General features: G+C 43.5%; 2 protein-coding genes across 3 annotated transcripts; both read right to left on the bottom strand.

Annotated features, from left to right (window-relative positions):
• Positions 1–445: 445 nt before the first annotated feature.
• Positions 446–2,624, bottom strand: LOC102272425 (zinc finger protein 568-like). The gene is given in 2 exon segments (XM_070387938.1): positions 446–1,496; positions 1,499–2,624. Coding segments are annotated over 2 exon segments (1,035 nt in total). The 5' UTR covers positions 2,241–2,624; the 3' UTR covers positions 446–1,203.
• Positions 2,502–17,504, bottom strand: LOC138983924 (zinc finger protein 383-like). Of its 2 annotated transcripts, none has more exons than XM_070387960.1 (5): positions 16,996–17,504; positions 15,615–15,670; positions 7,666–7,789; positions 6,746–6,841; positions 2,502–2,637 (listed from the first exon to the last, which is right to left on the bottom strand). In XM_070387960.1, the coding sequence occupies exons 2-5, from the start codon at positions 15,624–15,626 to the stop codon at positions 2,558–2,560; spliced, it is 312 nt and encodes a 103-aa protein (XP_070244061.1). In that variant the 5' UTR covers positions 15,627–15,670; positions 16,996–17,504; the 3' UTR covers positions 2,502–2,557. The 2 variants fall into 2 exon arrangements, with proteins under 2 accessions (XP_070244061.1, XP_070244062.1); XM_070387961.1 differs by lacking the exon at positions 16,996–17,504 and adding an exon at positions 16,656–16,768.
• Positions 17,505–17,798: the final 294 nt, after the last annotated feature.

The following is a 17,798-nucleotide window of genomic DNA, read 5'->3' as shown; positions in this document are numbered from 1 at the left end:
GAGGGGCAACCTCGTCCAAGGTAGGAGCAGCAGCTGTGCTTTGCTGGAGCAGTGGTGAAGAGATATCCCACATCCAAAGTAAGAGAAACCCAAGACAGTAGGTGTTGCAAGAGGGCATCAGAGGGCAGACACACTGAAACCATAATCACAGTAAACTAGTCAATCTGATCACACTGACCACAGCCTTGTCTAATTCAATGAAACTAAGCCATGCCGTGTGGGGCCGCCCAAGATGGATGGGTCATGGTGGACAGGTCTGACACAATGTGGTCCACTGGAGAAGGGAATGGCAAAGCCCTTCAGTATTCTTGCCTTGAGAACCCCATGAACAGTATGAAAAGGCAAAATGATAGGATACTGAAAGAGGAACTCCCCAGGTCGGTAAGTTCCCAATATGCTACTGGAGATCAGTGGAGAAGTAACTCCAGAAAGAATGAAGGGATGGAGCCAAAGCAAAAACAATACCCAGTTGTGGCACCGACTTGATGGACATGAGCTTGGGTAAACTCCGGGAGTTGGTGATGGACAGGGAGGCCCGGCATGCTGTGATTCATGGGGTCACAGAGTCAGACACGACTGAGCAACTGAACTGAACTGAATACATACCAAATTCTGGCCCTTAATTGAAGGCCTCATATCCACAGTAGTGTGATATTAAGCTGGTGTCCTTAAATGCTTTTCCACATTCCTGACAATTACATAGGCTTTTGTTTTACTAGCACACAAATTTCCAGATGTCAATTTTTATTTTTTTTGGTTCTACCTGTTTATTGCTGGGCAATGGCACCCCACTCCAGTACTCTTGCCTGGAAAATCCCATGGACGGAGGAGCCTGGAGGGCTGCAGTCCATGGGGTCGCTGAGGGTCGGACACGACTGAGCGACTTCACTTTCTCTTTTCACTTTCATGCATTGGAGAAGGAAATGGCAACCCACTCCAGTGTTCTTGCCTGGAGAATCCCAGGGAATGGGGGAGCCTGGTGGGCTGCCGTCTATGGGGTCGCACAGAGTCGGACACGACTGAAGTGACTTAGCATAGCATAGCATCTCCCTCCAACCCCTCATGCGTGCATGCTCTGGTCATGTGACACCATGGACTGCAGCCCAGTAGGCTCTTCTGTCCATAGAATTTTCCAAGAAAGAATACTGGGGTGGGTTGCCATTTCCTTCTCCCAGATGTCAAATTTTGAGGTTTCCCATGTCTTCACTCACTCCTCTGTCCTGCATGAATTCTTTGATGTTGACTAAGGTGTGAGCCACGAATAAAGGCCTTCCCACATTGCTCACATTCACAGGGTTTCTCACCAATATGAATTTTCTGGTGTCGACTAAGCTCTGAGCCACGGCCAAAGGCCTTCCCACATTCCTTACATTCATAGGGTTTTTCACCACTATGATTTCTCTCATGATGAGTAAGTTCTGATCGTTGAATAAAAGCCTTCCCACATTCCTTACATTTATGGGGTCTCTCACCAGTGTGAATTTTTTGATGCCGGTAAGTTTTGTGCTACAAGTAAAGGCCATTTCACATTCCTTGCATTTATAAGGTTTCTCACCCATGTGAGCTCTCTGATGTCTGGTAAGTTCTGAGCCACAGTGAAAGGCTTTCCCACATTGCTTACACTTGTATGGTTTCTCCCCTGTATGAACACTCTGATGTCGGACAAGATGTGAATCGGAGATAAAACCTTTCCCCCATTCCCTACATTTATGAGGTTTCTCGCCAGTATGAATTCTTTGATGTAGGTTCAGTTGTGAGGCACAACTGTACACCTTCCCACATTCCTTACATTCATAGCGTCTTTCACCAGTATGAATTATCTGATGAAGACTAAGTTGTGTGTCATAGCAGAAAGCTTTCCCACAGTCCTTACACTTATGGGGTTTCTCACCAGTATGGATTCTCTGATGTCGAAGGTGTGAGGGATGGGTAAAGGCTTTCCCACACTCCTTACATTCGTAGTATTTCTCATTGGTATGAATCCTCTGATGTAAATTCAGCTGTGAGGTAGATGGAAAGGCCTTTCCACATTCCGTACACTTAAAGGGTTTCTCACCTATGTGAATCTTTTGGTGTTTACTAAGTTGTGAGGTAGAATGAAAGGCTTTCCCACATTCCTTACATTTATGAGGTTTCTCAGCAGTATTAATGCTCTGAGATATCATCTGAGAGTCATGAATAAAGTCACCTTCCTTATTTTCATTACTTTTTTGGCTTTCATGAATTCTCTGATGCTTCATCAAGTCTGACCTACTATTAAAGGCTTTCTCACATTCTCCACATTTAGAGTCTTTCTCCTTATTATGACTTCTTTCATGTTGACTCTGGTATGGCTGGGACCTGGAAGTCCTACATTCCTTGCATTCACAGGATTTTGCTCCAGTAGGAGCTGTCTGAGGTGCTCTAGGATCTGTGTGCTGAATGGAAGTGGATCTTTCTTCAAAAGTTATTATGGCTTGTCTGAAATGTTCTTCTGGTAGCCTCTCCAAGTGGCATCTGACTTCTCTGGTATATCTGACTTTAGGACACTCAAGATTAGAGCTTATAAGTCTCTTTGTTATCTCCGGTTGCAATGACTTAATTTCATAACTGTCCTCTTTAAAGATAAAGTCTTGGCTTCTCTTCTAGATTTCCAGTCTGTAAGATAACAAAGAAAAGAGTATTTTCATGTTGCAGGAGAAAGGAAAGTTCCAAGGCAGAAACAACAAACTAAAAATAGTGAATAGTTTAAATTGCTCTTAACACTGAGTTACAATTTGAAAAAAAAAAAAAATGATGGGAGGGGAATAAGAATAGAGAAAATGAGGGCAGCTTATGAAGGAAGTGATTTTTAAAATGTTTACTTGGCTATGCCAGGTCTTAGTAGTAGCATGTGAACTCTCGTTGCGGCATGTGGGATCGAGTTCCCTGACCAGTGACTGAACCCAGGCCCCCTGTGTTGGAAGCACCAGAGTCTTAGTCCTGCACCACCAGGAAGTCCCAAGGAAGTGGCTTTTCACTTCTGGTGAGAATCAGCTGGGGACTTGTTAAAAATACAATGTCCGGGACCTCCCAGGTGGCCTACCAGTTAAGACTCAGCACTCCCAACCCAGGGTGTCTGGGTTAGATCCCTCATTGGGGAACTAGATCCCACATGCCACATCCAGCAGTTGGTAACTAAAGACTGAAGATCTTATGTGCCACAACTAAGATCCAACATAACCAAATAAATAAATTATAAATATTTTTTTTTAAATATGTAATGTCCAGGAACCAACCAACTAAATAAGAATCTAAAGGAGTAGGACATTATCTAACAGCAAGTCCTCTCATCTCTAGCCCCAGATTTTGATTACTTCTACTAGTATCTCTAGCAGTAATTACCTTGTCCAGAGCCATCCCTCACCAAGATTAACAAAACATTATCCTAGCATAGTATCTCCCTATGGAAATACTATGCTTCCTATGGAAATATTCCATCCCCAACACAGTAGCCAGAGTGCTCTTATTAAAATAAGTTCGATCATGTCATTCTTCTGCTCAAAATCCTCCACTGGATTTTCTTCTCACCCAGAGTAAAAGTCAAAATCCCTCATGATCCACAGGGCCTTTCCAGAACTTGTCCTGCACTACCTCTCTGACCTTACTGCCTTATCCCCTCCCATGAGCTGACTATTCTAGCTCCCTGACCAACCAGATGTTCACATTTGCCATGCACACCCTTCCTTCAGAATCTCTGCCTACAAATATCTTCCCTAAGATATCAACATGGCCCTTTCAATTACCTCATTCTAACCTCTATTTAGATGCCAACTTAAGAGACCACTCTTTACAAAACAGGACCTTCATCAGTCTACTTACTGTACTTTTTTGCAGTGTACTTATCGTATGTTATTTTATCTTTTCCCCCAACATTATGCTTGAAAGTTTTCATGACACAGAAGAATGAAAAGAACTAGACAGTGAACTCCCATAATCTCATCACCTAGATTCTACAATAAATGTTTGGATCTACTTGCCTTATTATACATCTATCTACCCCTCCAAACATCAAGTCACCTTGTAGACATCAGTATACTTCACCTCTAAACTCAACAGATTATATTTTAACTTGTTTACTTCTGTACTGGCTGTCCACCCTTCACTATACCTGCACAAAATAAATAATAGTTGTCTGCCGAAAGTATGGCTATTGGTATGTTTTTCTATCTCCCTCACTGATTTCTGAGGCCACTCAAAATGTGGGACTCACTGTTTAAATGCAGTGCCTTCCCCCTGCACCTAAAATACGAAATTCACTATGAGACCTGCAAAGTTCTGCAGCATCTGGCCCCCGCTTCCCTCTTCAACTTAATTTTGAGGTACTGTCACCTTCACTCACCATGAGTTCACCACACTGGCCTCCATTCAACTTGCATGTCATGCCAATTACGTTCTCATCTTTTAGGAAATGTTTTTGGCTTCTTTGCATGCTCTCTGTTCCAGGATATCTGCCATTGCCAGCTTCTTTCATTCTAAACATCTTAACTTTTTATCCTATATCCTTTTCTTTGCCTTCATAATCTTTTTCTCAATTTTATAATTACGTATTTGCAAGAATACACAGAAGAACTGTACAAAAAAGATCTTCATGTCCCAGATAATCACGATGGTGTGATCACTGACTACAGCCAGACATCCTGGAATGTGAAGTCAAGTGGGCCTTAGAAAGCATCACTACGAACAAAGCTAGTGGAGGTGATGGAATTCCAGTTGAGCTATTCCAAATGCTGAAAGATGATGCTGTGAAAGTGCCGCACTCAATATGCCAGCAAATTTGGAAAACTCAGCAGTGGCCACAGGACTGGAAAAGGTCAGTTTTCATTCCAATCCCAAAGAAAGGCAGTGCCAAAGAATGCTCAAACTACGGCACAATTGCACTCATCTCACACGCTAGTAAAGTAATGCTCAAAATTCTCCAAGCCAGGCTTCAGCAATATGTGAACTGTGAACTTCCAGATGTTCAAGGTGGCTTTAGAAAAGGCAGAGGAACCAGAGATCAAATTGCCAACATCCTCTGGATCATGGAAAAAGCAAGAGAGTTCCAGAAAAGCATCTATTTCTGCTTTATTGACTATGCCAAAGCTTTTGACTGTGTGGATCACAGTAAACTGTGGGAAATTCTGAAAGAGATGGGAATACCAGACCACCTGATCTGCCTCTTGAGAAATTTGTATGTAGGTCAGGAAGCAACAGTTAGAACTGGACATGGAACAACAGACTGGTTCCAAATAGGAAAAGGAGTACGTCAAGGCTGTATATTGTCAGCCTGCTTATTTAACTTATATGCAGAGTACATCATGAGAAATGCTGGACTGGAAGAAACACAAGCTGGAATCAAGACTGCCGGGAGAAATATCAATAACCTCAGATATGCAGATGATACCACCCTTATGGCAGAAAGTGAAGAGGAACTAAAAAGCCTCTTGATGAAAGTTGAAGAGGAGAGTGAAAAAGTTGGCTTAAAGCTCACCATTCAGAAAACGAAGATCATGGCATCTGGTCCCATCACTTCGTGGGAAATAGATGGGGAAACAGTGGAAACAGTGTCAGACTTTATTTTTCTGGGCTCCAAAATCACTACAGATGGCGACTGCAGCCATGAAATTAAAAGACGCTTACTCCTTGGAAGGAAAGTTATGACCAACCTAGATAGCATATTGAAAAGCAGAGACATTACTTTGCCAACAAAGGTCCGTCTAGTCAAGGCTATGGTTTTTCCAGTGGTCATGTATGGATGTGAGAGCTGGACTGTGAAGAAGGCTGAGCACCAAAGAATTGATGCTTTTGAACTGTGGTGTTGGAGAAGACTCTTGAGAGTCCCTTGGACTGCAAGGAGATCCAACCAGTCCATTCTGAAGGAGATCAGCCTTGGGATTTCTTTGGCAGGAATGATGCTAAAGCTGAAACTCCAGTACTTTGGCCACCTCATGCGAAGAGTTGACTCACTGGAAAAGACTGATGCTGGGAGGGATTGGGGGCAAGAGGAGAAGGGGACGACAAAGGATGAGATGGCTGGATGGCATCACTGACTTGATGGACGTGAGTCTCAGTGAACTCCAGGAGTTAGTGATGGACAGGGGGCCTGGTGTGCTGCGATTCATGGGGTCACAAAGAGTCGGACACAACTGAGCGACTGATCTGATTTGTTCATCAGTTTATCTACTGGTATAATTTCTCCCAAGGCTTCCCTGGAGGCTCACTGGTAAGGAATCCACCTAATGGTCTGGGAGGATCCCACATGCCAAGGAGTGACTGAACCCGTGCACCACAACTTCTGCAAGAGAAGCCACTGCAATGAGAAGCCCACACACCACAAGTAGAGGGTAGCCTTAGCTGAAGCCCAGCTTGCCACAACTAGAGAAAGCCCATGCAGCAGTGAAGACCCAGCACAGTCAAGAATAAAAATAAATAAAAGTTATTTAAAAAAAAATCAGAACAAAACTGGACCCAAAGTATGGTGAAAATTGTTATCTCATGGAAAGGAGGAACGGAGGAAAGCAGAAAGGCATTTCCTTCCTGAAATCAGAGGGAATATGAGGAACAGTAGCAAGAAATTGGAAGACATGTGAAAAACCAGTCTCACATTACACATTACTCTCTTGTCCAGATCTCAGGCTTCTTGGGGAGCTTTCCTAACAACATCTCAGATGTGCTGCCTGCCTTCTCACAGGTCAGGAGAGTGACATCTGCCATGGTGTTTCCCATGTGAGTCTCTATTACTCACCTGGGCACCATTCTTCTGTCTCCTTGCCCTTAACCATCCAGGGCTCCTTCCTCTGCTCCAATAAAGAGATCACATCTGGCTTAAAGTTGGCGAATCCTGCTCAAGAAAGAAAAAAAGGATCAAGTTATGTTGTGGGTGTCCCAGAATTAAAATCAGTCCACGATTATCACGAAAGAGGAGTAAGAAAATTAAGGGTATGAGGAAAGGGGGATGAAGATAAAAGTTCAATGGAGCAGCTGATTTCTTTTTCTTTTTATTTCATGTCCTGAATATTTATTTTTTAAGTTTGTTTTTCCTAGGCTGCATGCATTATTTTATTAATGTGTTTTTTAATTGGATGATAATTGCTTCACAATGTTGTGTTGTTTTTTGCTGTATAACAACAAGAATCAGTCATAATTATATACATATATCCCCTCTCTCTTGAGCCTCCCTGCTCTCCCCATACCACCCCACTAGGTTGTCACAGAGCACCAGGCTGAGGTCCCTGTGTTATATAGCAGCTTTCCACTAGTTATCTGTTTTACACATGATAATGTATATAGGAGCAGCCAATTTCTAACTTCACAAGAGACAAAGCATTCTTTGGTAAGCACTTAGGAAGACTTGTTAATTCAGCTAAGCACTTAGGAAGGACTCACAAGAAATTGGGATTCCCTTGTGGCTCAGCTGGTAAGGAATCTGCCTGCAATGTGGGAGACCTGGGTTCGATTCCTGGGTTGGGAAGATCCCCTGAGAAGGGAAAGGCTACCCACTCCAGTATTCTGGCCTGGAGAATTCCATGGATATATAGTCCATGGGGTCGCAAAGAGTCGAAAACACGACTGAGTGATTTTCACTTCTTCACTTCACAAGAAATTATTATAATAAATATAAAAATTTAAGACCAATTCTGAATTTTGGAGGACAAGTCAACTTACCCAGTGAGATCAGGTTGTTATAATTCTCCAGCATTACATCTTGGTACAAATCCTTCTGAGCAGAGTGCAAGCATTCCCACTCTTTCCAAGAGAAGTAAATGACCACATCTTTGAACCTGAAATCCTGAAACCACAGATAAAAATACACAGAAATTAATGGGCCAAAATCTTTACAAGAAAATAAAAGAAAATTAAGAGAGCAATTCAATAGCTGTTTGGAAAAAAAGGACACGCTGGACCTTACAAAATGGTAAGTCAGCTCCATATTAAAACCAAACAGCTTAATCAAAAAATGGGCAAAAGACCTAAACACACATTTCTTCAAAGAAGACATACAGATGCGCAAAAAGCACATGAAAAGATGCTTCAACATCATTAATTATTAGAGAAATGCAAATCAAAACTACAGTGAGATATCACCTCACACCAGTCAGAATGGCCATCATTAAAAAGTCTATGAATAATAAATGAAACAGAGGGTGTGGAGAAAAATGAACCTTCCTACACTACTGGTAGGAATGTAAATTGGTACTATGGAAAACAGTTTGGAGGTTCCTTAAAAAACTAAAAACAGAGCTACCATATGATCCTGCAATCCCACTCCTGAGTATATGTTTGGAGAAAACCATAATTCAACAAGATACATATTCCACAATATTCACTGCAGCACTACTGACAATAGCTAAGACAGAGAAGCAACTTAAATGTCCCTCAACAGACAAATGGATAAAGAAGATGTGGTGTATTTATACAATGGGATATCACTCAGCCATAAAAAGGAATGAAACAATGCCATGTGCATGTTTTGGACATTCATCCAACATGGACGGACCCAGAGATTATCATACTAAGTGAAGTAAGCCAGACAGAGAACAAAGAAGATGTTATTGCTTATATGTGGAATCTAAAAAAAAAAAAAAAATTATACAAATGAACTTATATACAAAACAGAAATAGACCCACAGACATAGAAAATAAACTTATGCTTACCAAAGGGGAAAGGTGGGAGGAGGGATAAATTAGAAGTTTGGGATTAACATATATATATATATATACACTACTATATAGGGCTTCTCTGGTGGCTCAGGTGGTAAAGAATCTGCCTGCAATGAGGGAGACCTAGGTTTGATCCCTGGGTTGGGAAGATCTCCTGGAGAAGGGAATGGCAGCCCACTCCAGTATTCTTGCCTGGAGAATTCCATGGACAGAGGATCCTGGTGAGCTACAGTCCATGGGGTCGCAAAGAGCTGGACATGATTAAGCTATTAACACACATACATACTACTACTATATATAACATATAACCAATAAGGATAGCACAGGGAACTATACACAACATTTTGTAATAACTTTTAAGGAAAAGAATCTGAAAAGATACGTATATGTATAACTGAATAACTTTGCTGTACACTTGAAACTAACAACATTGTAAATTGACTATACTTCAATTAGCAAAAAAAGAAAAAAAACACGGACAGTTCAGTGTGGAAACAAGGGTAATCACAGTACACATTCTTGGTGTACACACCATTTGTTAAAAAAACTGAGATATAGTTGATGTATAATACTGTATGTTTCCGGTATATAACATGCTGATTCACAATTTTTAAAATTATTTTCCATTTACAATTATTATAAGATATTGGTTACAGTACCTGTGTCGTTCAAATCATTCTTAAACATGCCTGAAACTACAGATAAAACCTCTCTGGCATTATCCATTATTCCCAACCAGGTCTGGGAATAAACAAAGTCTAGATAATCGGTGTTTCCCAATTAAATAAAACTGTACATGCAAGTACATAACACATGCTACGTTCGGCACACAACACTGTGACTATCTCCTTGAATTTACCCATTTAAGAAATTTGTTTAAAAGTCTGAATTCAAAGGTATCTTTAAAAACCTCTCTCTCTGAATATAGGATTTGAATATCGCTTATGTGATTTAATAATTTCTTAAAAACTCAGGCTCATAAATATACCAGAATATTTAATCCTAGTTGTTCTCCATGTCCACAAATAGACATCATTTTTACTGGGTGTACAACCCCCCGTCTTATGTATTCAGTGCTGTATTTTGCAGCACTAGCTTAGACAGTTCTCTAAAATTCTGTTGCAGTTGCAAGGGTTATTACTTCTTAATAATTTATACATCTGGTTGAATTGTTTCTGTTACAGTAAACTGTCCCCAACTATACTCTTTGTTCCAGAACTCGCAGAACTAATGGAGTAAGATCCAGACTCACAAGATGAGACCCACGATGAGCAAACACTACACAAGTTCAAAATGGACCCACAGGTTCCGTGTGGACTATCACATAACTGCATACACAGAATCTATCATATGTCTATCATATTCTCAGTCCCCAAAAAAATCTCAGAGCCAAAAATATGAGCAAATACTAAGAATCCAAAAAATCAGTATCAATTACCTTCTTGTCTAATTGGAAACCCCTGGAAGAAGAAATGGCAACACACTCCAGTATTCTTGTGGGGAAACTCCCATGGAAGAGAAGCCTGGTGGGCTACAGTCCATGGGGTCACAAAGAGTCAGAGATGAATGAGTGACTGGAAATGCATCCACTATAATTGGAAAACCCAAGTCTGCAACATGGAGTCGCACATAACCACTCACCTCCACTTCATCAAAGCACAGCTCTAACAAGAGAGGGACAACATTTCCAGCAAGGGTTGGTTTTCCCATTCCATCAGTACTCCTGGTGGAAGGATATACACTTATGGAATGCTAAATGGTTTCTGAATGAACAGTTAAACGTTTGTTGGAGAAGAGAGAGACACTTAGGGGACAGGAGCATCACTCATTGGAATTGGAAGAACTGGGGAACAAGTTCTTCGGAGAGGCTCAGAGAAGCAAGCAGTTCCAGGAAAAAGAAATCCACAGTTCAAATCTTCTAAAATAAAAAAGTGTTCTTGATGTAAGAGAGAGAAGAAACATCAATTCACATAAGCAATGGCTTTTAGGGTTATAAACCAGATCATTTATATCCTGGGTTCACCCAAGAGAAATACAAGTTAAGAAGGCAAAGGAGGAAGAGGCAAGAACAGCACTGAGTCACCAGACTGACCTCAGAGTCCACAAATGAAGTTTCCTCTCTCCTTCCCTGTTCCTATCTTCCTGCTTTTGGCAACCCAGTGTGTTCACACACAGACACAGAGTCCCTTTCTCTTTCTCCATCTGAGGGACAGTAACAAACCTTGGCTTTCCCTGAATTCCAGGGAATCCAACTGTACATAGTGTGTTCCAACTGTACATAATGTGTTCAGAAGAAATAACTTTTCCACCATGAGGAGCTCATCTGAACCCAGAAGAGCCTACTCTGATCTGCCCCGGGTAGACCCTTCATCTATGAGGAAGATGCTAAGCTCCTCAGGTGAGGAGCATCTTAGAGACATGAGGACATCCTCAGGCCCAGAGCACAGGACACTTAGGCAGGCCCAGGCCTGGACGGATTCCACAACAGAGGTCTCCAGCCTCCTCCATGCCTAAGACTCAAGTACTTCCTTGGCTTTGTGCCCATATCCCAGAACTAGGGCCCTGAGAACTCAATCTAGAACCTCTTTCCACAAAGACCCTGTCCAGAATCACCAATACTGGGCCAGACAACCAATATGCCTCAGCCTCAGCCAAGCTCAACTACCTGGATGCAGGCTTCCATGGCTTTTGTTGTTGTTCTGGTTGTTCAGTCACCATGTCCAACTCTCTGTGACCCTATGGACTGCAGCAGGCTCCCTTGTCTTTCACTGTCTCCTGGAGTTTGCTCAAATTCATGTCCATTGAGTAAGTACTGCTATCCAACCATCTCATCTTCTGCCATCCCATTCTCCTTTTGCCTTCAATCAGGGTCTTTTCCAATGACAGCTTTACATGAAACCATAATTTTCCGAATCCTCACGGTCTGTACATCCTGGTCCCCAGCCAAGATCATCCATGGCTTTCTTGCTTTTCATTCCTACCCCCAGCCCTACTGCTGACAGGCAGTGCTCACTGCATCTGAAGCACAATTGCTGTGCATTCAGCACGTTTAGTCCTGGTGTCTTATATGTATTAATCTTCAGGAAAAGCCCGTGAATCTTTAGGTTAGTGAAGTTAGTAATGTACTCAAGTTTGCAGTAAGCAGTGGCACCGCTGGGCTTTAAATTTAGATTTCTCCAGCCCTCCAGATGACGCCCTTCCACTTCTGACCCTTGCACATGCAGCCAGGGATTTCCTGATCCTTTACAAGAACCTGAGCTGGACTCTGCACCTAGGGAAGCAGAAAACACTTGGTTTGCTCTGTTTATCACTGCAGAGCACAACACTATGAGGGGAAATCAAAGTAGAAAGGTAAGGGAGGAAAGAAGCAGTTCTGTAAACAGAATTCCTTTGAAATGAACTAAGAGTGACTTATTTAAGTTGAGGGGTATGTGGAAAATTTCACAGAACATGTAAAAGATTAACTGGGACCCAGAAAAAGAACAGAACTCCAACAAATGAAAACAGACTGAGCAGCATTCCAAGAACAGTGAATGTGCTAAGTTGGAGGTAGAGAGGGAGATAAATTGCATCCTGTGTGTCTGAGGAACAGATAAGTTAATGGTGATAACTGGTGAGGGATTCTGGGAAAGAAGTAGACAGCCATGATGGTGGAGAAATCCAAAGGGGCCAGAAAAGAAAGGCCAAGGATGATGGTCATCTTTGCCAGGACTAAATATAGATATTTACTATAATAAATAAACAATAGTGTGAAAGAGCTGGGGTTTTATCCTGAAAGTAAAAGGGATTCACTGAATAAAGGAAGTGATACAGTTGGACTATTTTATTTTGGAGGAATAAACTAGAATTAGGGAGTCCAATGCACCCCACTCCAGTACTCTTGCCTGGAAAATCCATGGACAGAGGAGCCTGGTAGGCTGCAGTCCATGGGGTCGCTAAGAGTCGGATACCACTGAGTGACTTCACTTTCACTTTTCACTTTCATGCATTGGAGAAGGAAATGGCAACCCACTCCAGTGTTCTTGCCTGGAGAATCCCAGGGGTGGGGAAGTCTAGTGGGCTGCCGTCTATGGGGTCGCACAGAGTCAGACACGACTGAAGCGACTTAGCAGCAGCAGCAGCAGGGAGTCCAATCGAAGTTCCCCTGGTGGCTCAGTGGTAAAGAATCTGCCTGCAATACAGAAGACATGGGTTTAATCCCTGGGTGGGGAAAATCCCCTAGAGAAGGGAATGGCTATCCACTCCAGTATTTTTTCTTGCCTGAAGAATGCTATGGTCAGAGCTGTAGTCAGACAGGTCAGAGCGTGGCGGGCTACAGTCCATGAGGTCAACAAAAGTCGGAACAACTGAGCGACTAACACTTTCAGGGAGTTCACTTAGGTAAATGCACTACCCGTTCCCACAAAAGTTTTACCTGGCACACAGACAGTGGGGTGGGGTCGCAGGGCGTGAGAGCAAGGACCAGGAAAAGAGACAGATTCAATGGGCTCTGCCACCTCACTGATGTTGGGGAGACCAGGAAGTAAGAGTAGGGGACCTCCAGGTTGCCAGTGTAATGGCACATTCAGGTGAATTTCCATTATCAGCATATTCCCCAAAGCCTGCAGACTACATTATACAGAAGTTTTGAGGAAGTTCATGGTCAGAGAGCTAAGAAATGGCAGAAACGAAGGTAGGCTCTACCCTTTTATGCATTGCAATTATCGTTAATACAGAGAAAGGACAACAAGAACTCTAAGAGGAGGAAATAGAGGGAGAAATGGACAGTCAAAGGTTGAAGGGCAAAGGGAAGCTGGAGTTCCTTCCTCACCAAAATGTGCTGAGAACTGAGGGGGAAGATATGGTCCCTTTCTCAGACCTTAGGAAGGTTCTGACCAGAATGGAAATATGAAGACAAACTCAGTAAGTTTCCACAGGATTCAGAAGAAAAGTCAAAGACAAAGGAAGAAACAGATTTATCCAAGGGAAAAAAAAAAGAGTATTTCTTCTTCCTTTCTTTTTTGCTATTTACTCTTTAGAAAAGAAAAGAATATTTCTAAAGAATATTTAGCTTAAATATTTCAATACTAAAGAAATATGTAGTTCTGAAAAGCAACTGGACAAAATTAATAATAATCATAAAAAAAATAGTTGTAACTCAGACACATTGAGGGGGAAAAACTCCCAAAGAGTCAGACATGCCTGAACACATACACACACAAGAATTTTACAGCCAATGTTCTGTAGTTATATCTCAAATCAGATACCTTAAAGATTAAACTGTTTAGACAAAAAGCACTTTAGAAAAATGAGTGACTTTTATATTTTTATATTAGAGAAGAGCTTCTGGCATGACATAAAACACTTTTTGAAAACACACAAAAAATAGATTAACTGTGAAAAAATACTTCTAAAATAATCTATAAATGAGAGAGTAGTTCTGAAAAGAACTTTGCTTAATGTATGCTTAATATGCTTAATGTATAAACTGACAAATGGGCAAGAGAAATCAGTAGGCAATTTAGAAATTCCAACTGTACCATTTATTAACTGTAATTCTGGAGCAACTGACTCAACAGAATCTATTTTCTCATCTGTCAACTTAGAATAATATCAAATTTCATCTAATCTGATATGCCACTGTTTGTAAAGCCCCCATTACTTTAAATACCAGGAAAGAAATAAATGTCATCAATTAAACTATAACTTGCCAGAAACTGAAAAACCCATCCTGGTTTCAAAGAAGTTAAAATGTGGAGGGGGAAAAAAAAAATCACAGAATTTACATTCATACCTGACTGATAGGGTTGTTATGTGTATCCAACAAGATAACATATCAAGAACTTTAAGCTACAAGTGGCTCAAAGTGAACACCCAATAAGTTAAATTGCTTCTATTAGTATTTTGATCCCATTCTGAAAACAAAATTACACACCCACACATATGTGCAGATAAAATAATTTTAAAATATTAATAATGATTACATCTAGATGGTAGGACCATGGGCATTAAACTTTAATAACTTAATCAAATTTTGGAAATTTTTGCAAGAAACCTGTATTACTTTTGAAGAAGGAAATGGCAACCCACTCCAGTACTCTTGACTGGAAAATCCCATGGATGGAGGAGCCTGGCAGGTCCATGGGGTCACAAAGAGTCGGACACAGCTAAGTGACTTCACTTATTGTATTACTTTAATCATCACAATTAGGTTATTTATATTTGGGTGGGGATGGAGAAATGTCAAGATCTGAAAGGGGCTGGCAGGCATTCCATGCTGTTAGAAATTTGGAAGCAAACAGGCTACAGTGAACCTGGACCCCTAAAATTTCTTTCACAAGACAGAAATTAGTAAGATTTAAGTAACTCATTCTGTTCTTCCACTTCCCTACCAAATCACCAAGCACATTCTCTCAAGACTGTTATGCTGTTGCTGTTTAGTCGCTCAGTCTTGTCTGACTCTTTCGTGACTCCATGGACTGCAGCCCACCAGGCTCCTCTGTCCGTGGGATTTCCCAGGCAAGAATACTGGAGTGGGTTGGCATTTCCTTCTCCAGAGGATCCCAGACCCAGGGATTGAACCCATGTTTCCTGCATTGGTAGGTGAATTCTTTACCACTGAGCCATCAGGTAAGCCCCCAAGATTGTTACAACACTGAACAAAATCCAGGGAAATGGAAATTCCAGATGAGAATACATGCACAGCAGATAGCCCAGGTTTAACCATCGGTGGTTTCCTTCTCTCTTCCCCTTTCTCCAAATCACTACTGTTAATCCCCTGGATGAAGTGAAGTAAAGCGAAAGCCGCTCAGTTGTGTCCGACTCTTTGTGACTCCACGGAATTCTCCAGGCCAGAATACTGCAGTGGGTAGCCTTTCCATTCTACAGGGGATTTTCCCATAGAATCCTGAAATGATAGTGTCCTGAAAACCAACAAGTCGCCCTTTCCAAGAAGAGAATAGCAAACAACTTACCTCCTCCACCATGACTTTTGATGCACAGCAACTCTTTTCTTCTCCTCTTCTGGATTCTTAGAGAAGGAAAAAAATAGAAAATGGTTAAGAAACTATGAGACTGCAGGTCCTACCTGGAGCCTGGGGGAGGCCAAGGCAGAACAAATCCCTGCTCCACCCCAGGCACTGAGAGGGAGCCCAAAGCCAAAGAGGCCAGCTACCTCTCTCACCATCAAAAAGAAGAGCAGACAACCTTAGGGGCCCAGATGGGAGTCCTGGGAAAGACTCCCAGACTGTGGCCTCCTTCTTTCACAAGAGCCTGGCTTTGGGTACTTCCAGACCCAAATTGAGCCCAGATCTGTGATGCAAAGAAACCGGATCCACCTGCTGGAGTCCCACGTTTCTGTCCTCTAGGCTGGGGGCACGTTGACTGGGCCTTGGCGGCCACGAGGTGAAAAACAGATAAGTGGAAGTAGGAAGAGTCCCAAGCCAAAGCTCTAGAAACCCCGTGCAAGCGTGCTAAGTCGCTTTAGTCGTGTCTGACTCTTTCCGACTCCATGGGCTGTAGCCCACCAGGATCCTCTGTCCACGGGATTCTCCAGGCAAGAATACCGGAGTGGCCCGCCATGCCCTCCTACAGGGGATCTTCCCGACCCAGGGACCGAACCCGCGTCTCTTACATCTCCTGCATTGGCAGGTGGGCTCTTTATCACTAGCACCACCTGGAAAGCACCCTAGAAACCCCCGACACCACCATGAACGGCCCCAGGAGAACGCCATTCGCTGCGCTGGAGAGCGAGCGGCTGCAGTTGTGTCAGTTCTTGGGCCGAAGAGTGCAATGGGAGCGCGATCCCGGGCTGAGGCAGGCGCCCAGGACCCACCCACCCGCGGACCCCATTCAACACCTGCCAAAAATGTACAAAAAGGGCGCCATTCCCAGCTCCAGCCCTAAAGGCAGAGTCGGCGACGTGGCCATATTGGGGGTGCGCGCGCATCCACCCACACACCTACCCACACAACCACGCACAGAGCCACAGAGTCCAACTTCGACAGGATACCCACCACAACCCCGCTAGATACTGGCTGCCTAGCACCGGACGTCTGGCGCACAAACCACTTCCAGGGAGCATCTCACGGGCTTTCTTTCCCCAGGCAGGCAGCCACACAGCTGCGACACTCCTGACCTTCAGACATTCGACCCCGAGCCAGCCTGAAGCCACACCCACCCGCGCTGGCGCTCGGCCGACACCTCCCACCCCTAAGTGTGGACAGGCAGCCTGGATGCCATCCCCTCCCCGTCAGGCTTTATTTTTCAAGCGCGGGCACGTTGCTTGGACATGCCCGACAGCGACCCATATTTAAAACTCCTGACAAACCCCAGACCTGCCCCGGGGCCCCTCACCGTTTACTTCTCTGGGGTCCTCTCACGCCAGTCTGATGGAATCCGCCCCAAAGCAGTGAGCGAAGCAACCTCGAAATGCCTCAATCCTTTGCGTTCGAACTCCCTCCAACTCACACGGTCCAGCCAACTTCGTACGGAAACCACACATACTGAAGGGCCCTCGGGGAAATGTAGTCCGTGGGAGTAAAAATCCAAGCAGGGCCTGGGCAGGCACAACCTTTTTCGTCCCGAGTCGCGTCGTGTTCCAAGCTTCAAGGAAGCCCAATCCCGATCGCCCAGCCACGCCTGAGCATCCTCCAAGGATCGGGGCGAACCGACCGTCGAGGTAGCAACAGGTGGATGGATAAGAAAGGGTTGTGGCCTGTGGAGGCTTCTGGGAAACGTAGCCCACAGTCGGGGTAACAGGGGTGCTCGAGTTTCGGCTCAAGTTTCATTCCCAGAGGTCCCCGGCGCAGCCCCCCAGCGCAGCTCTCCGTCTGGAACGTCGAACCCTGCAGCCGGTAGTCAAGGCTTTTCCAAACGACTTGGGCGGGGCCCCAGAGACGCCCGGTAGGGGTTGGACCCACCCTGGAGGTTTCTGGGAAATGTAGTCCCAGGCTAACGGGTTGGAGGTCGGGTTGGGGAGAGACTGAAGGGGAGCAAATGAGTTCTTGATGGGGAAGTCCAAGAAGGGCCCGGGGAGGTTCAAGAAGGACAACCCTGAGTCCCGGGATGGACTACCAATACTAAACTTAATAATAAGTAATACTGTTAAAATATGTCATACTGTTTTCAAACATTTTGTAAGTACTTAAATATAGATA

Source organism: Bos mutus, chromosome 18, assembly GCF_027580195.1.
Source record: "Bos mutus isolate GX-2022 chromosome 18, NWIPB_WYAK_1.1, whole genome shotgun sequence".
Classification (NCBI taxonomy): domain Eukaryota; kingdom Metazoa; phylum Chordata; class Mammalia; order Artiodactyla; family Bovidae; genus Bos; species Bos mutus.
The sequence above is the reverse complement of the archived record's forward strand: the minus strand, read 5'-3'. Positions and strand labels throughout refer to the sequence as shown.